Here is a 20389-nt window from a genome sequence, read left to right as displayed (position 1 = left end):
ATGGAATGTCACTTAACAATTAGAAGGTTTTTGAAACGGCTCATTTTCCAGACACCAACAAAACATTATTGTCATTCTAAGCACTTGGCCTGTTTTTAGGATCAGCAGAGCCCCAGATGGAAATACAAAAAACACACAAACAGAATTTTGCATCATAGGTCCTCTCAGTTTGACGTTTGATGCTGTGTGTTTCCCGGATGTGACGAGCTGTTGTTGTGACTCTGTGCTCAGCTGGTCAGTGTGGACGTCATGGCGGCTCTGGATCTGTACGCAGAGAAAGGCCAGTGGGACAAATGTCTGGAAACGGCTTCCAAACAGGTACAAGGCAGACTTTCTGTTTAATCTGTAAATAGTCCTGAGGCGGGCTTGAACTCATTGTTTCATAGTTATTTTTTACAAACTGATGTTAAACTTTATACTTTTGTTGTCTTGATTTTTCTGAGATGTTTGTTGCTTTAATAGACACAATGACAGCTGACATAACCAGCTTCTTGTGTTCAAGGATTACAATTTAGGTGCAGATCTCCTGTTGAGCCACAGCAGAGAAATGTTTCAATCTTTCTGACATGTTTCTTTCTCATCAAAAGATTTAAAAATAATTTTTTTAATTCACTGTTAAAAGTCAGATAATTTCCAAAAGGAGAAAATATTTGACTTTTGAAATTTCCATGTTTTTTTCTAGATAAATTCTGCTCTTCTTCTCTCATTTGTTTGTTTTTGCCAGAACTTTAAGATCCTCCATAAGTACGTTGCTCTTTACGCGACTCACCTCATCAAGGAGGAAGAAGCTGTGAAAGCGCTGCAGCTCTACATGGAGCACGGAGCGCCACCAAACCCACAAGTAAAACTTACTCCAGAACCTTTCCTGTGTTTTACCAGGAAAGGTAAAACTTATAATCTTGTTTTAAGATTGAATTCAGGATATTTAGTCTTCTTTTCTTTCCTTTAAGAACTTCAACATCTACAAGCGTCTGTTTCTGGACCTGATCAACCTCTCCGACACTGCCGGACCCGAGTCCTACCGCATGTGGGCCGACCTGCGAAACTTCCTGCTGCAGCTGGTGAATCCCATCACGAAGAAGAGGAAGCGTTTAGATTTCTGACATGACAGCGGTAAACATGCGATGTCTTTGTGGTTTCGGTTGCAGTGTGAGAACCTGACCAAGTCGGCTGAGGCCAACTCTCCGGCTCACGAAGACTTTGAGCAGATGCTGCTGATCGCTCACTACTTGGCCGCGCGATCCGCCGCTAAAGGAGTCGAGCAGCTGGTAAACTTTAAGTCTGACACAAATACTGAGAGTTTCAGGAGGTATTTGGTGCCGTTTGTAAAGTTACGCAGTCAAAAATTAATCACAATAGTTTGGGTGAATCAGCCAGTCATAAAAACCTGGGGGTTAATTTTCCAAGTCATATTTTCACCAAGTTATTAATATTTTATTATAAATGTCAGTTTCAAATTAAATATTTAATTTATTATTTAGTTTAGAGTTAAATACCCAGTTTGAGGCTAAATATTTAGTTAGCTTTTGTAATATACAAATTTACTTGCCAAGAAGCGAAAGTGGACTACCAAAATAAAAGCTGGTTATTGCAAACTTCTTTGTGAAGTCATGACAGCGTCGCGTCAGGGCATCTCTTTTATTATCGTTTCTTTTCCTAAAAAAAGTAGCTAGCACAGAGCTAAATGTTTAGCTAGCTAAGAGCTAAATAGTGAGCTTACTGACTGAGCTTGCAAACTAAATATTTAGCAACAAATTAAATATTTTTCTTGCTAACTAAACATTTAGCTACAAACTAAATGTAGTTAACTCACTACGCTTCCAAACTAAATATTTGAAAAATGAATCCCTGTTTCTTTTATTTCAGGCTAATAAACCAAATTGTTGCGTTTCATTTTTGACTGTAACCTGGTGACTGATGTCTTCTGCAGGAATTTAATAAGTTCATATTGAAACGATGCAGTTTTTAGTCAGAAAAGCATTCGTTGTTCAAATGATGCTTTCACTGACGCTCTTTCTTCTGTTCATTTGCATTTTCAGATGAGCGTAGCGGCGAAGGTTTCTGTGTCTTTGCTGCGTTACACTGAGCTGATTCGTGCAGATAAAGCTTTCTATGAAGCTGGTCTGGCCTGCAAGGTTTGTCCGTCTGGAAATACTGCAAACCTATTTGAATATTAATTAAAACTTTAAGCTTTTTCTTTTTGCTCCTCCCGTCTGGTTTAGCTTTTCTTTTTTATTTATTTAACCCAGTTTATGCTGAAAAGAACAAGATTACGAATGATATTAAAACTTCTTTTGGGTTCTAAATTGATTAAATTGCAACAGGTTTTTTTTTTATAATCTTGTTTTATCTCCATCTTTAAAACTTGAATATGTTTACTTGTCAGGCTGTTGGCTGGGAGAACATGGCGTTTATCTTTTTCAACCACTTTGTGGACTTGTGTGATGTAAGTATATTTATATGAACTCTCTTTGGCAGAATATTAGCCCTACTATAGATTTAAAAAAATGTTAAAGTTGTGAAATTAGTGAAGAAATTTCAAAATTAATATATTTTTCCTTCTCCCTTTTGGACACGTTACATTTATTTTTGAGTGTTTTGATTGTTGCTTACTTTGTTTATTTTATTCATTTATGTTTGTTGTTTTTTTTCATATTCAAAATAAATGCTTTAAATGGAAAGAAAAATGTCAAGAAATAACAGAATATCCTCTGAAAAATCATACATTTGGTAAAGGTATAAATTTACAACTGCAAACTGATAGTTTTTTGCTTTTTTTTCCTCATACGTTTGCAAAACAATAGTCAAAACGTCAAGGAATGAAATTTTAATTTTACTGGTAAAAACTTAAATGCTCACAAGAACTGTAAGATAATATATTTGTGTCAAGAGAAAATCAACAGTCTTCTGAGATGAATGTTCTGCAAAACTGTAAATGTGTCACAAATAATGAAAAACAAGTCAGCCTTTCGGTACGACGGGTAATTTTCTCCTTTTTTATATTTCTGATTTAAACCATGGAGAAAATGATGCCCTTCTCATAAATGAAAACATTTTTTACTTGAAATTGCTGTCGGACTAAAACTTTGGGTGGAGCTTCGGGTTTTTTTTCCCACAAGCTGTAGAGTTTGTCTATTTGATTTTTTTTCTTGAAAATATATTATCTCCAAAAATCATAAATGATTTGTTTCTACATTAATCCTGTTTTCTGAGATTATTTTTACCAGCTGTCTTCCAGCTCCATTTATCTTCATCACTTTTTTGTTTTTTAAAACTTGTCACCGAACAGTGAATTTATTTATTCTGTTTTCCTGCAGGCGTTGGACGACGGCCGCGCTCCGGATCACTCCGACTTCCTGGACACAGACATTCCCTTCGAGGTCCCGCTTCCCACCAAACTCTGCGTGACCGTAAGAACGTCATCTCCTCCCACTCAGCTCAGATCCACGCTGAAATTACGGCCTGATAGATGGAGACAATATCCATGTCGTGCCGCAAATCAGATCTGATGGAGTTAGTGTCACATTCCTCCCTGGTCTTGTTAATAAATGAGAATAGATGCGGCTCGTGTGGATTTATGAAATCATTAGTGTCGCTGTCAGCCCAACGTTGGCTGTCGGATTTATCCATTTCATCATTTTTTGGTTTTTAACCACAGACTCAGGAGGCACGACAGATGAGAAGAGATGATGGACGCACTGATTTTCTGAAGGCAGAATTTATCACTTTTTTGTACATCTTTTGTTGAAACTGGAATTTGTTCCCTTTTTAAAAAAAAGGCAAAATGTCATTTTATTTAGAACAAGGCAAAGTGCTTTACAGGAATTAAAAGGAAAGACTTTAAGTTGTATGTTTAAAGATGTTATGTCCACGAAATGTAAATTTGTTTATATTTATACAACACTACAATATTTTTTTACTGTTCTTTGTCCTGCCATAATCCATCCTGCTGAAGCAATGACTGGTTTTGCTTTCTGGGACAGAAAATTCGGGCCATTGTAAATATTAAAACAGGATTACATTTCTGCCAAAAAAACTGGGAAATTTTGAGATTAATCTTGGAAATTTTCTAGGAAATTAGGAAACTCAAAAGTCCTATTTTTTTCTAGAAAATTCCTCAGAATCTCAAAATTTAAAGTTTTTTCTAGAAAAATGTTTAGACTAATCTCAAAACTTCTGAGTTATTTCTTGCAATGTTTTTACTTTCAAAACTCCAGAAATTTCAGAGTTTTTCTGGAAGTTTTTTATTTAATTAATTTAAAAATTTCAGTTTTTTCTCGTAAATCTTTGATTTTTCATTTTCCAATATAATTTTTTGAAAATTTCTGAGATTAATCTCTAAAGTTTTTTTTCTTGCAATCTTTTGACTTTTCAAGTTCAGAAAATTCCTTTTTTTATTTTTCTAGAATATTTCTGAGACAAAACTCAGAAATTCTTTTGGCAGAAATTTAATCCTCCTGTTTGTTTTTATGTCCAGTGGCTCTAATGTACCGTCGTACACTTACAGCGTCTTACAGCCGTTCTTGTTTTATTTTTTATATCGATGGCAGGACGCCCAGCTGGAGCAGATCCGGGACTGGGTTCTGATGGTGTCCGTGGAAAACCGGCTGGAACAGGTTCTGCCTCGGGACGAAAGGGACACGTACGAAGCGTCGCTGGTGGCCGCCAACACCGGCCTTCGCTCGCTGCCGTGTGTCCTCACCGGTAACGCACCGCCACATGTTCAGCACGTTTTATAGTCTGTAAACTCGCAAATTTGAAGTCAGGAAAGAATCAGTAAGAAACCGAGGGTCGACCACCGGAAAAAGAAATGATTGTGAATTTTTTCTCAGAAGATTAAAAGCTGAATTCTGAGGTCAGAATTTGGAGATTATGTCAGAATCTGGAATTAGTCAGAAATTAAAATCTGAATTTTAATTTTAAAATTCTGACAAAAAAGTCAGAATTTTGAAATTAAATTCAGATTTCTTAGAAATATTAAGACAAAAAAAGTTTGAATTTTGGAGGCCTCTGAATTACATCTTTTGTCATGAAAGTGTTATTTCCTGTGCTTTCTGTTGATTAGAAATGTTCATTAAAAGCTTGAACACGTGCTGGTTTATTGAAGACTTAATTCCCATTTATTCATATTAAGGATAATGCTTAATAATAATCCACAAAATGTGCTTTTAATCTGCTGCTTTTGGTGACATTTCCAGTTTGCTCTTAGGACAGAGTTGACCTCTTATCCTGTGTTGTCCGTGTCTGAAGGTTATCCTGTGCTGAGGAATAAAATTGAGTTTCCAGTTGCTGGAAAAGCAGCCAACAAAGAAGACTGGAATAAATTTCTAATGGCAACAAAGGTGAGATTAGACTTATTCTGACTAGCATTTATTCTTAATCTGAACAGTTAAAAACTTGTGCTTGTACCAGTTTTGATTTAAATTATTGAGGTGAATATCACTGGGTTAATCAAGAGCTTGTCTTGCATTTTTTCTATGATTTACTGTCAGTTGGCTGTAACATTTTCTTTTACCAGTAGATGGCAGTTTACTCGATACATCACCCCTTTAACCTGGGAGCCTAAAACAGTTTTAAAATCATATAATTTACTTTAGAAATGTCCAGATGTGTAATGTAGAAATGGGTAAACATGTTTATTCTGTTTTTTTTTTTTCATTTTCAAGAACTAGTGATCAAAATGTCTAAAAATGCTTTAACATACAGCACTGTAAAAAAAAACAAAAGTTGTCAGAACTCAAAATTCTGAGGCGACAAACTCAAAGGAACTTTAAGGTTTTCTTCTGAGTTTCCCAAACTTTGATTTCTACCTATTTGTAACTCAACCAAATGTCTGATTTACAAGAAAGTACCATAACTTAAAATTTATGTTGTCATTTTTCCCATTCATGCACACACTTTAATGCAAACTCACAAAATAATGTTTCGGACTACAATTACCTTAGTTGAAATGAATATATAAAATTATAAACATAATAATTATTCAAATAAATTATTTGTATTTAAATAACAAATACTTATTGAAACAAATTGCATTTATTTAAATAATTAATTATATAAATAAAATTATATAATTTTTGGAACCAACTTGATTTATTGTTCCTTTATGTCACTCACATTTTCAGTTTTTCATCCCAAGAAAACAAACACAAGCAAAAGATTTGAATGCCATGCTTTGATGTAGCTACAAACCCAAACATCTGGGATTCTACTGGTTTTTATTTCCTTGCCAGGTTGTTAAGAATAAGACACATAAATTATTAGTGACTGGTTGTTTGCGTTGATTTATCCCCACAGACGACTCACAGTCCAGAGTGTCAGGATGTCCTAAAATTCCTAAATCACTGGTGCGGTGGTCTACCCGCAACAGGATACTCTTTCCACTAATGGGACTCCGTACATACTTCCATATTCCTTAGCTGCTACTTTCTTTGTTTTTTTCAGTTGTTTCTCTGCCAGCTTTGTCAGATTTTTTTCTTAATTTATTTATTCTGTTTTATTGAGATTAAATGTTGTTTAACTTTACTGTTTACAAGAACATAAACATTTAAAACTGAAGAAATAACCAAAAAATGACAAACATGGATGTCAGAAGAATTTCAACATACTTTAAATTTCATTCACATTTGTGCTAATGAATAATTAACATGAATATTTTAACAAGATTCATAGTGTAATATTTTGGAAAATGTGTTTATTTGCTTTCTTTTTGTTCTTATCTTATTTTGGCTAGGCTAATAGATTAGCATAGCCTAGCTTAGTTTAGCTAAATTTTTGGAAACAGCAAGTTGGTCTCAGACTCAAATTCTATTTTATTTCAACAAATATGTAAATGTTTTTGGTCTTCAAACACAATACTTTCTGACTTGTTTTATGATGTGAAAATAGCTAAGCTAACAATGCTATCTATTGCTACATGTACAGTCTCGATTGAATTAGTTTTTACTATTTCACCATTTCTAATTGGGGCAAAGCAGAATTTTAAATACACAATGACCATCTTTATTGAAATGCCTATCAATAAGTTTTTGCTATGAAGAAAAAAAAAACAAGCTAGAACAAAAATATTTTTTCCTCTGAAAGATCTAAACGTTCAAACACCTTTGGTATTCCTCAGATTTAGTTTCCTCTTACACAATATCTTAGAGTATTTAGCCATTAGTTTGTCAGAATAGTTTATATTCAAGTGAATTCTTTACACTAGGAAATTTGTAAAAAAATATATATATATATTAAAAGGCATAAAGTACTGCTAAATATTTTTGTACGTTTCATCTCATTTGTCGCAATAGCAAACGTCTTTGTATGAGTCATTTCTTTCATTTCTTTGACTTTCTCTCAGGATGGCACAGCTGATAAAGCCAAAAGTTGTCATCTACATTTTAATAAAGTTCTGTTTATGTTGTGAAGCTGCAGTTTGGCTTTATTTATCAGTGCAGATCGGTTTTACGACTATTTGATGTATGCAGACTGAAATGTTCCTTTTTCTGTGAATCTGTGTTTTTGAAGCCGGTTATGCCTTTACTGCATGTTTCCTACGGAATGTATTTTGTTTAAAAATGTCTAAATAAAAAAAGGATTTTAAACTTTTCGGCCTTTATCTTTTGTGATAATCTTAAATCAAGGTACCGGATTCTCTTGACAGTATAAACTGTTATACATAGCTGTAGTGAAGGAAGCAGTTAAAAGTCCTGCTTTTTCACGCTGTCATGGGTGTTGTTTTTGAGCATAAAGTTTGCTAATAAATGTTTTACCTGTGAAAGTTAACTACATCAAAGTAGTAGTGACAGTTATCACCAATAATTTACATATCAATGACTGTAAAACATCTGCAGTAAATGGAAGCAGCTAAAAGATTAATTTTTTCACAAAAATGTTTCTCCAAGCCAATGCTGCTTGGGATAGATGGAAGATAATTCAAAATGCTAATATATAGTGAAAAGGCTCTACTAGTCAAATGTTTTCACATTCATTTAGCTGCTGATGTTGTTTGAATGCAGAGGAAATATTTGGAGAGAGCCGTTACTGATTCAGTTCATTACCACAATGTTGACTTTTGAGCTGTCAGAGGACAAATTAAAGTAAAAACTGTAATTAAACGTCCTCATAGTGATGCATATTAATGTCTGCGCTAGAAGCTGTGACCATCCAATAATCTGGACTTTTAAAAGCCTGGTTTCTGGTTTGACATAAAACCATAAATTCTTTCATGAAACAAGAACAAAGGACAGAAAACAAGTTTTCAGATTTGTTTATTTTATTTATCATAAGTCAGATAAAACATGGTGCTTTATTGAGATAAAATCCGTACAGAGAAAAACAACAGGAGAAATCAATCTGAAAACTGAAAATATAAACATTAAACTTATTTCAGGTTTTAATAATACAAAACTTTTTTTATCCTTCTTGTGTGTCATTAATGTGTAAAAGTACTTTGTGCTTTTACACATTAATGAAAGAAAATAAGGGACGGTTTTACATTTTTTCACAATATTTTGAATATATTTCTTGCTTTAAGCACAGAATTTGTCCAATTAACCTGACAGAACTGAGGGTAAAATGCTGGAGTGGCAAATCGTCCCATTTAAACATAATAATCGTCTTCACCTCGTTTCCCAGCAGAGCCTCTCCTGTACATTCGTGATCAATATTAAAGTCTGCAAGTGTTTGAGGAAAATGCATTACAGGGTAATAACTTGGATTTCCTCCACACCTACTAAACATGTCCTTCACTAGTTTACATAAATACTGAAGATGGATGATGAATTGTTTGTTTTTTTATTATTATTAAACTGGAGTTTCCTGCAGCTTCTTCACTGTCTTTGTAATTTTTCCGTTAGAAAACTTTATTCTCTGCAGCTCTGAAGAAAAGCATCATAAATGCAAAGTGGTGAATAAATTATTAAGGATTCCTGCAGCTCATAATCCAACTGGCTCTGTGTTGAGCATTTATTTTATTTTTATTTTGATAGAATTTAGTTTACATTGGTTATTTGTTACAGCTTTTTGTCTCACTTACAGACAATTAAGCAAATATCTGCTGACCTGCAGAGCTGCAGTTCGTTATTCTTGGATGACGAATTACGTCGTATTTCTCTGGATTTATGAGGCTGATGTAAGAGGGATGCAACCGAGCAGAAACCCAAACAGATGGATCTGATGGAGAACGGATGAGGCAACGAGTTCTAACTGTAAGAGTATTAATTCAGTCCTTTTCTACTTCCCTCGCCTTAATTTACCTCACTGGCCGTTAAAATGACCAAAAGCGTTGCCATCTTGACGTTTCCAACATGGTTTTACCTCTAAATATCTCCACTCCAACAAACCAGCGGATTTAACGCCTCAATTTTCTACTCAAATGGATTCAAATCCAAGCATTACCCAGTTTGGCAAGCCGACTTAAAGCTGCATGAAACGGAGCGACTGCCAACATTTACCCTCCATCAGCCGAATACAACTGGCCACAATGTGTTAATCTGTGTTAAATGTAGTTCATTTATGAAACATAAAAGACTAGAAGTTTCTGAGTTTATTCAGAGATTCATCTGGGAAACATTTTGCACATTCTGGCCCTTCAAGATGCAATTTAAGTACAATTGAATGATACCAAATTTCTTCCGCCATTTTGTACCCATGTGTCGCCTTTTCATCCCTTCCTATTCCTTTTTTTGTCTTGCACTTAAACTATCAGTTTATTTTTGTTATAGTTCAGTATTTCTCATGAAGTACAGGAAAAATACTGAAATTCATAAATAATTTAACTCAGTTGTGTATTTTCGACTATTGCATTTCCATTTATTTTTCTTTGGTTTGTTTCCCTTTCCAGTCTCTTAATTCTCATCAGATAATCCAGATTATTATCGCTAAACAGACGGTAAGAAAACTCCTGCAGGTAAATTGTATTTATCGGAGTAATAAAGCAGGATCGTTTAATAGCAATTTTATATTTTTGCTGCCTACAAATTTTTAGCTTTTGTCCTGCAAGATTATTTAAATTTACTTGTTAGTATTTAAAGCAACACTAAATTTTGAATTAAAATAAAAATCCTTTGTCATTACGGTGGCGATTTCAAATAAAATTCAGTTGTCCAGACTGGCCACTTGAGGGCGCTATGATCGTAAAACACCACAGAAGAAGAAAAAAATCATCTCCGCAGGCTCTGATTTTTGTTAGTCAAAGCTTCCCCCCCCAAAAAACTAATTTCCTCAAAATATGATTTAAAAGAAAACATTTAGTATCTGTTAATTGACTAAATGTTACTCTGCAGCGTCTCCTCATAAGATATGCAAATTTTATAAATATATAAATTTGCCCTGCCTCTGTTCTTTTTCACTATTAGTAGACCAATATTCAAATTAACTAAAAGTTTTATTATTTTGTCTAAATTAATGAGCGGAACATCACAAAAAATCAATGTGACACCGGAGTAAAATGAGTACGCCATCTAGTGGTTTGGGGTTGTACTGCAGCCGTTCGTTGAGTTACTAAAAGTGGATATTTTAATTCGTATATTTCTGCGATTGTTGATTTTCGGTCTCTCTCTTGGCATTCACCGCGTGCCTTAATTGTATGGACATTTAAATCAAGGTCCGCTGTGAACACGAGGAGAGAAAACCCAAAGTCCTCCAACACTTCAGCCATTATTAAACATTTTCTGCACACGTTTAGCAGAATAACATTTATATTTTTTCTTGATCGCCTTTAACCAAAATCAGCCTCAACACGTCAAAGATTTTTGATTTGAGCTGTTCAGTCACCAAAAAACTGGCTAAATGTTTTTTAATGTGTATTTTATATTCATTTCTAAGCATTTATGGTAAAATGGTTATAAATGTATGTGTGACAAGCTCTACTTGTCACACAGGTTCAGATTCGCTGAATGCATTTAATGCTTTGAGGTGCATTATTACCCTGAAAAGGTTGAATCTAATGAGCTCTGACATCCAGAGTTCACATAAAAACTGAAATGTTCCAGTTTGAAATCCATGTTTTTGATCTGACCTCCAAACAGTTTCACCGATCGACCAATAATCCATAAAATGTTGATTTTATTCTTAGTCAAACAAAACATTGCAATCTGCCTCACATTTTTAACATTTGGAGAGATTAAAAAGATTATTTTTTCCCTAAAAATTTGCATTTACATTTGAATGCAATAAGACAAAACCAACAAAAGCAGCTCCAGAGTTGGCAGTATGGATCTAATGCTCTCTGAAATTGATTGTCTGTCTGCTGCAGGTGTAAAATCTCTACAAATTGATTTTGATCCCACAGTGGAAACTAATAATGGCTTACTGGCAGAGCGGAAAGATGCATTATGTTTTTTAGAATGCAATGCATGCCCGGTATGTGTATGTAATGTTGCCAGATCCGGTTTGAAAATGTCGGTATGGTCCTTTAAGCAGCAGCAGCAGCAGCACTGCGGACATTCGTAGCATTCCCCTCCATTATCCAGCAGCCATAATGTGCGTTCTTATACAGCACTGCTGCAGGGGTGGAAGCTGCGGCTGCAGCTCTTCCCATCATCCCGCATCAGTTCACACATCATGTCAGCTCCACATAAAAAAAGGAAGAAAATGATGCAGAAAAGAGATGAGAGGTGCATCATTGCAGCTCAGCGGCTCTCAGGTAGAAATGAAAAGAAACGCAGCCATCTGCAGCCTCATTAAACGCAGAAATGCAAATGACCCAGATAGCTCATGTAAGCTAAAAACGCAGAGGGGGAGCAGAGGGGGGAGGAGAGGGGGGAGCAGAGGAGGGAGGATGGGCTCCTTTGTGGGGGTCGGCTGGGAGGTTTGAAGCCACTGTTAACCATTTTTAATATGAAGCAAACAAAAAGAAACGATATATTTGCTAAGCACCTTTAAAAATGACTATCCTCTCTCACCAGAGCATCACATTACATCATGACCTCTTAAGGAGATAAATGTCACTTTTATCATAAATTTTTTTTTACGACAAGGAGAGGAAGCATTCCGCAGAGCGCGACAGCACACTGCGGCGTTTGCAAATAAACGCACTCAAAGCGTCAAATTTCAGTTTCAAATGAACGCAAAAGCGAACAATACCTTCCAAAACAAGGAGCAGAATAAACGGCGCGTTTTCACTAAAAAACAAAAAGCGAGCGGCTTCTGCGGGATTTAATCCTCTCCATGGAGGGATGCGGAGGGATGATGATGATGATGGTGATGGTGATGCGGGGGATGCAGAGATCAGACCGTCCTCCCCTCTGCAGATGAAGAGTTTACCCTCCAGAGGAGATCGCTAAGCAGACATAGTCCAGAGTCAAGAAGAAGAGGAAGAAGTAGCAGAAGAAGACATGCAGAGGCTGAAAATGTCGCTTCCTTCCTCAGCGCGCTGGGTGCCGTCCGCGGCGCTCTGTGGCAGGATGGAGGGAAAGAAGTCGGGCGCAGTCAGATGGAGAGGAAACAGGAGAGGGGAGGGGTGGTCCTCTGAGAGAGAGGGAGTCAGATGAAGGCAGGTTTTCACATCCTCATCCTCCTCAGGAAGGGGGAGGAAAGGCCGAGTGAAAGCATCTGGCTCACCCACCTGACTGCCCATAATTTAGGTTAATCCAGATGGTTTCCGGAAATATTAAACATGCAAAGTTCTTTTGTTGGTTTGTTTTTTCCAAAATATGGCCACTGTGAACATGATTCAGTCTCACGTTTAGATAATTACCGTCACTCATCATCACGAGCTGTGAGGTCTTGATGTCAAGAATATTTTTTTCCTAAAGAAATCTTCAGTTTTCACAGTTTTTAGCTTTCTACTTGTTTTTCAAAGAACATTTGACCAGGATATTTGAAGATCTGCTCATGACTCTGGAAAAGTGCACATGGTGGCACAAAAAGTGGGAATCCACTGTATGGGAAGCGTAGGGGCGCTGAGTAGAGCGGGCGCCAAATATGGAGGAAATATTATTGACCCCACAAATACCAGGGTGACAGATTTAGATCTCATTAAAACCAAAATGTGTTTTCCTTTAAATAAGAAAGATAGTCACAGTAAAACACTGTGAACGTGATGTCAGGTTGTAAGATTTGGACGTCAAAGATCCGTCTTTCCATCAGTTTTCCTGTTTTGCAGTAAGGTAGTCGGGTTTTCCTCTCGTCTTTCGGACTGTCAAAAGATTTTTTAATTTTGAAACTTAGAAATTTCCCAGTTTTATTCTAGAAAATGTTTGACTTTTCAAGCTCAGATTTGTGCTTGTTTTTTTTCTACAAAACCTCTAAAACTCATCTAAAAAAAATTTTTTCTAATAAATTTTCAACATTTGAAACTCTGTAAATTCCTTATTTTTTCTCAGAAATTTCTGAGATTCAGTTCAAAATTTCTGCATTTTGTTTTCTAGTCATTTTTAAAATCTTAAGCTCAGAAATTTCCTTGTTTTTTCTAAAAGATAGAAAGTTTTTGGTGGAAATGTTCTTTTTTATCTACAATGACCCCAAAGCGCTGGAGGAGAATTATGCATTTATGCACAGCAAGGAGCAAATAATCTGTAACTCAGTTTCACCTTTTCAAGCTCAGTTATTTGTGGAAATATCACCACTTTGGATCCTTTTCTCCCTCTTGATGCTAAAGCAGAACTATGTGGGATTCAGGTAGTTAAGATTTGGATCATCACAGGTGTTACATCAAAAGATAGAGGAAAACTACATCTTAAATCTATTATTAATTGAGCAAGTTAATCCATTAAACACGTCTGATTTCTAATGTATTTTTTATTCCCTTGAAGTGGTTATACTTTGTCACTTTTACTATTTATGAAATTCAGACTAATAAAGCTGTCGTTATTAAACTTAAAACCAGACAGTTTTGAGTGTTTTGCTTTCATTTGAGGATTTGAGAATCACTTGAGTCAAACCCACCAAACCAGATCAACCATTTAGCGTTGATGTTTTATTGTCTAAAAGCTTTTGGTTGTGTAACAAACGCAATGATTATGAGTTTGTGATGCAGAAAAAACCTCAACTCTCCTGTGGTGATATTGGTGGGTTTGCTCCTGCTGAATTATTGATGATTCTCACCTTTCATACAGACACCAATTGGAACATTTTTTCCTCCTGCGTTCCTCCATATGGCACATCATTTGTCTCTCTCCATCTTCCTCCTGGTAAACTGGAAACCAGTTGACTCACTGGTTCTGCTTGGTGCTGATTGAATCAGCTTTTATCTCCTTCCTGGATATCAATTCTCTGAAACACAATCAATAACTTAGAAAACGCTTCCTGATGAACTGTCAGCATACGAGCACGTTTTGAATATGGCTTTTAACCAGGTATTTATGGAGATAAATGTGGCCATAAAGTTTGTTGAAGTTTCACAAACTGAAAAAATAATTTAAAACTAAAACAAAATAGAAACGGAAAAAAAACATTGAATCTGAAAAGAAACTTAGAATATTATTTAAAGATTATATTTTTTAATTATAATTCTAATATTAACTAATAGTTAATATTAGTCATCTAGTTGTTTATTTGACTTCATTTCTGTCACCTTAATTTAACAAGAAAATATGAATCCACCTAAGAAATGACCGTTTTGTTTCTCCTACAACATAAATACATTATATTGGTTAGAAACAACAACTCCTGTCTCATAGACGAAGTATTTTCTGTCATACTTATAGTTTGAGGAGTTCATAGTGTTTGTATAAGTTAATATAAGTGATGCAGAGCCGTGTTGGTGGAGACAGTTGAGTAACAGCTGTTACATCAGCCCCGTGGTAACGTTAGCTAAGCTAGGCTCTGTCGTAACGTTAGGTAAGCTAGGCTCTGTTGTAACGTTAGCTAAGCTAGGCTCTGTTGTAACGTTAGGTAAGCTAGCTGTTATGCAGCTCTGTGGGTAACTAACTGCTCTGCTCTGGTTTCAATGGTTTCCTCCTCCAGGCTGCGTTTGGTTTGGCGTCACTTCATGAACAGTCGGATGGGAGACATGGCCTCCAAAACACAGATGCCAACCCCAGAAACAGCGCTACCTGGCCGGGCTGACAGCATCAAAGTCTCCGGTAAGACTGGGCTAGCTTTAACCAAACTTCACTTGTTTTCAGGCCTCCTGAGACAAAATGAACTGTTTATGATGTTTAATTCACGTAGTTCTTGGAAGTAAATAATGTCTATAGAATCGTAAACTGTGACCGAGGTCATAAATTACGGTAAAAAAGTCCTTAAAGATGTTTTTGTCAGTTAGCCGCGCCTGCTGTAGTGAGCGCATGCGTTCTTCGGTTCAGCAGGGCCAGTTTTTGTTGTAATACGTCATTAGATCTGCCATATTGGGGAGGGAAACGCTACGCAAGAAACTATTCAACTGAATCAGAAAGCTGCCTTTTATGAAACTTTAGCAATTGTTTCCGGACTATATTTGAAAACCTTTAGAAATATAATTGCTTTCATTTACAAACCACATAAAAATAATGTAGTAGAGTTTTGTCTGTGTTGTCTACATATCTTTAGATTAGCGTCATCCGGGCACCATGAAATAATGTCAGAAATGTCAAATCAAAATCATTAATGTGTAAAATAGTTACTTGGAAAAAAAAATCCCAGTTAACAACACTTCTATATTTGTTCTAACAGGACACTTAAATATTGGCAAGGTGAGCTGCATTTAGTTCAGCTTTCTCAGGACGAGAAATGGAGCCACAGCATCTCTGATTTCAACTTTCGTTTCACGTCAAAGCCAACCTGAGTGTTGGCAACCAAAAAAATAAAATTTTGGTCTCTAGTAATCTCTGTGTAGCATCATACTTATATCCCAGAGAAATAAAAGTTTGTAGATAAATCCTTACCAGTTCCTAGACAATTTGATAAGTTGAAAATAAGGACATATAAATTAAATAAAGACTTGTCTGTTGTGAAAACTGTCATACCACAGATTTTTATATGAAAATTCAAACAGTGAATAAATTCAGCCATTCTTAAGGTTAGAGAATCTTTTCAGAGTGAGATTACCCTGCTGCAATTAAAGATACGCTAAGACTTTAACCATATCTTTACTGGTGGTGCCAGTAAACATGCTTGGCACTGTGTGTGGGTGTGTTTGTGAGATAGGGAGCTTTCTGTGTGCATAAACAGGCCGAAAGCAGCACTAAGTTGGCAGTGAGGGCAGTTGGCACCAAGATGCCCCCTCTTCAGTACAAGTGAGGGCGCTGAGCCTTGGCACATGATGAATAGGTCTGCTCTGGCACTGAATGAAGGGCCCAGGACACACACAAGCACACACTCGCTGCCCTTTATGCTGGCTTTTACTTACTAGCAGTAAATATAAAGGCTGTCTGGTGAATGGAGTGTTGACTCAGCTGTATCCGAGACTTAAGATCTGATTAGCGTTGTACTGAAATGTCAGAGCTTTTTCAGATTTAATCAACAGCTAAACACAGAGTGAAGTTATTGGGCGACTTTGGCCGGTTTGGAAGGGGTTGGACTGGAGAAGGAGGATGTGGGAGCGAAGGGGTTATGAGGGCGGGGGTCCGCAGCGAAACGACGATCGGGACGGACGGGAAGGTTCAGGCGGCATGGCAGACTTGCTGGAGCTTCGCCAACTCTTCTGGGGAACAGAAGAAAGCACGAGGGAGTGGAGGAAAAGGAAAAGCCTATGCCTGCAGAAGGGAGACCTGGCAGGGCTTCGTTTCTTTTGTCTGTCTGGTTTAGGGCTGCAGCGCCAGAGGAAATCAGGAAACGTCCAGGCATGGTGGTTGTGGTGAAGCACGGGGACAACTTCAGCATCTGTGACGAAAACAAAACAAAACAAATCCATATTTTAACTGAATCGACTGGAAACTGAACTTCCGGGATTTGGGAGTTAAAGACAAAAGAAGATACTTTTTTTTTCTTTCTTCTTCTTCGCAAGTCAGATTTGGGGCCGTTGGACGTGATTGGGTTTAGAGAGCAACGGAAAAACAACAAATTTCATACTGGTTTGTATTTTCCCGGACAATGTTAAACCACAGAAAGGCCAGTCGGGGCTAGAAGAAGGGCAACATCGCACCTACCGAGAGGTTTGTGTCAGTGACCAACTATTGGGAATACAGTTGGTGTCGAAGTTCAAAATGGAAAAGGCATTGAAACACAGCAGAGCGAGAACAGAGAAAGCAGGCCAAACGTGGAGATTTCTAGATTTTACGACATCAATTCCTGTCTCGTCTTTGAAGTAAGTTTGCTGCTTTTGTTGCTCTGCTGTTCTGAACAGAGATGCACGTATACTGGGATCAGTGATGTGGACTTCATCACTGGTTTCTGCATCCAAACCTGGTAACATACGTTTCAATGAGTTTCCATATTAAAGGTTCAACTGGTAATAAGGGAATTAAATAATGTATAAAGTAAACATGTCAGTAGTCCAGTCACGATAAAAAATCTTGCTGGACGATAAATCGGCCCAGAAGTTATTGGGATAAACAATAAAAATGATGCTTTGACCTCATTTTAACACATTTTATATTGATAATGGCATAATAATGCGAGAACATATTCTGAAAGATCAATAAACTTTAAATTCTAATGAACATTTAGCACTGGAAGTGGAAGTAATTTTAAATAAATAAACAAAACAACAGAAACATTTTCCTTAAAAAAAGTGCTAGTTGAATCCTAACAATAAAGTTTTTTATTAGGCAGTTTTTGATAGAGAGAAAGAAAATAAAAAACATAAATTGTTCAAATAGAAATTGTTTTAATTTATAACACGATTAAATAACAATCACCTATCACAACAAGCAATAACTCAGTTAATTGTGTTATAAATTGATCTAAACTTGATAATTACTATTAATATCGTTGAAAAGCTGATATTTTGAAAAACATTTGATACAAATAAAATTTGATTTGATTTGACTTAACTAAACAAAATTAGTTTGCATTTTATTTTTTCTACAAAAGTCCAAACCGGCACTCTAGTCGTTTTTTTCTGTCTGAACTGAACGATTAATAATTCAGTCGTCAGAATATCTGCAATTTTGGTTGCAGAGTCCTTAAAATCAATTTCAGTTATGATTGTTTAGGTTGTTTTGTTTGTTTATTTTGGATATTTGAAATGTTTCTTTATGTTTGAAGAAGTTTCAGTCACATAATTATATTATTATTATTATTGAAAATCTTGGTGCCATTGAATATGGTCTTAAAATAACAATGAAATCGTTTATCACAATAATTTCTGGGACAATTTATCATCCAGCTAAATTTTTTGAAATAAACTTTACATTTAGTTGCGTGTGACATGTTGGCCTGCAAAGTCTCCCCACCTTCATGTGCAGATGGACAAAAGACTAATGAAGAAGAGAATGTCTCCTTCTTCACTGCTTAATGCAGATGTTCGAACATCTGGCTGCAGAGTCCCTTCATTAGCTGCTGTGCTTGTGGGCAGCGGGAGGCTTGTTTTCGTGTCATTTTTGCTCTACTTTGAGGATCTTTTTTTTTGTAAATACTGGCTTGATATTGAGAGATTTCAGTGCAGTTTTGTTGTGATAAAAAATAAAAAGCAGCTTCCTGGCAGCTCACAGTGTGACAGCTGAAAGCTCGGTGAAGCCAGATGTTTTCCTGTTTCCACATGAAGGACCCACAGCAGCTACATCTGCACACAATCAAAGCTGTCAAACATGCTGCATCGTAGTTGTTGATGCCATTTCTTAATTTGTTTTCACCGTTTACATCATTAAACATTTGCTTGTTAGTGAAAATCCTCTGATTTGCTTGAATGTCGGGACTCAAGTCCCATTTTTTCTGCCAACCTGGATCAGTTTTGACAGTCGTGTTTCTTGTACTCGTTAAGTATCTTCAGTCCTATCAGGCTGTTGCTTTTGCTTCAGTCCGTCTGCATTTATCAGAGGCGTTTAAAAACCAACACAGACTTGTGGACAAATGAGTCTCTCTTTGCGCAAGATTTCATCAGCACGGCTCGTTGTTGTCGACACTGCCCTGATAACCTTGACAGGAAAAATGACAAGTGTTTAGGGGTGAATGTGAGAGGCATAATGGATGAGGACGGCCTGCAGATTGGCACAGATGGAGGGAAGAGAAAAGATGGAGAAGCAAAAAGACTCAGGCTGCAAGGTCGGTCGTTACTGAAGCGTTTGCTTAGATAATCTTACCATACAAAGTCTTTTGTAAATATCTAGGCTTTCCATATGATGATGTGAAACATATTGTCAAATCGCCAATTAATGCTTGTGTGAAGTATCTATGAGTGATCATTATCTTACCTGAAAAGGGCAGAGTTCACAGAAAAATGAGGGAAAAATTGATATGGAGTTACTTGGACTCCCAAATCACCTCCAGTTTTAACAGGTAAGAAATGCAGAAATAACCTTTTCTTAAAGGAATATGTAATGATGTGAATTACATCAGCTGTCTGTGATTTATAGATGCTCTAAATTTATGTTGTAGATTCATTTCCTGCGTTAGGATTCTGTCATTCTGCTATAAACAATCACATTTCATGTGTGAGTTACAGCCAGTGTAGTGAAATATTCCACATGCATCGGAGCTCTGTCTCGCTGCAGCCGTCAACATTTTCCACAGCATCCACTTACAGAAAGTGTGAATGCAAAAAGCCATTACTATAACACATAGAGGTCTGAAAGGGTCCAATCAGGCTGCCAGTGCAAAGTGCATTAAGTCCGATTCTCTGCACCGCACACTGTCTCACGACTAATGGCTGTGAGCAATCGATTGAGTCGAACCCGTTGGGAAGCTCTCTCTCTCTCTTTCTCACACACACACGCACACACACACACACACGCAAAAAGGCCCTGTGGAGGCTTATTAACCCCACCTCCACTCTAACTACACTCACAGCCGTCAGTCAGTTGTTTTCAGGGTTTAAGAAAGATGAAGTAAAGGACAGTAAACTAGGAAAATACTGAAATTTGGTGCCAGTAATAATTCATTTTGCAGTAAATATATAAGAAAGACAGTTCATGTATTTGGTAAATGTGTGAATGTGGCCAGATTTCAACATTGACAAAGAAAACAGTGCTGCCATTTAATCCACTGTGCAATATTTTATATATTTTCTAGAGATGCAGGAAAAAATCCATTTTTATTGAGAATTGTAAATCCTAATCCTGGGATTTTTGAATCGATTTAAATCTATTCTAAAATTAGATTTTGAATAATTCTTTGATGTTTTTTATGTAAGAAAAATTCGGGGTTTTAAGCTAACGTAATTCCAGTAATTTACCAATTTTATGTACAAACCCAGTTCTGATGAAATATAGACTGAATTTGGTACAACATTAATTATTTTGAAGAAATCTCTATTTGTTTACACTACCTAGTCTTCTTATCAGTCACATAGTTTAAACTGTTTGAATAGAAAAATTGGCTTCTGAATTGAATTGTGACCCGAAAAATCGGAAATGAATCAACAGAAAGATTCACATCTCTGATA

The 20389-nt window shown here is 36.4% G+C and overlaps 2 protein-coding genes across 6 annotated transcripts in view; both read left to right on the top strand.

The window, feature by feature from the left end:
* Window positions 1-7589, top strand: part of ift172 (intraflagellar transport 172) — a 38152-nt gene extending 30563 nt beyond the window's left edge. Inside the window, exons 39-48 of the mRNA XM_055054379.1 lie at window positions 232-318; window positions 725-841; window positions 951-1061; window positions 1149-1268; window positions 2040-2135; window positions 2387-2446; window positions 3318-3410; window positions 4551-4704; window positions 5251-5342; window positions 6298-7589. Of these exons, the coding sequence (XP_054910354.1) occupies window positions 232-318; window positions 725-841; window positions 951-1061; window positions 1149-1268; window positions 2040-2135; window positions 2387-2446; window positions 3318-3410; window positions 4551-4704; window positions 5251-5342; window positions 6298-6387 (1020 nt within the window). The 3' untranslated portion in view covers window positions 6388-7589. The remainder of the gene's footprint in view (window positions 1-231; window positions 319-724; window positions 842-950; window positions 1062-1148; window positions 1269-2039; window positions 2136-2386; window positions 2447-3317; window positions 3411-4550; window positions 4705-5250; window positions 5343-6297) is intronic.
* Window positions 7590-14660: 7071 nt separating this feature from the next.
* The window catches only part of msraa (methionine sulfoxide reductase Aa), a 30668-nt gene continuing 24939 nt past the window's right edge, over window positions 14661-20389 (top strand). The window contains exons 1-2 of one of the 5 annotated variants that reach the window (XM_055054424.1): window positions 14661-14766; window positions 14893-15011. In XM_055054424.1, coding sequence (XP_054910399.1) covers window positions 14918-15011 — 94 coding nt within the window. In that variant the 5' untranslated portion in view covers window positions 14661-14766; window positions 14893-14917. Of the gene's footprint in view, window positions 15012-16381; window positions 17153-20389 lie in introns of those variants that run through there. The other 4 variants (XM_055054425.1, XM_055054423.1, XM_055054427.1 and 1 more) reach the window with 4 other exon arrangements.

Source organism: Poeciliopsis prolifica, unplaced genomic scaffold, assembly GCF_027474105.1.
Source record: "Poeciliopsis prolifica strain line A6 unplaced genomic scaffold, Auburn_PproV2 SCAFFOLD039, whole genome shotgun sequence".
In the NCBI taxonomy this organism is placed as follows: Eukaryota; Metazoa; Chordata; class Actinopteri; order Cyprinodontiformes; family Poeciliidae; genus Poeciliopsis; species Poeciliopsis prolifica.
This window is presented reverse-complemented; position numbering and strand designations above follow the sequence as displayed.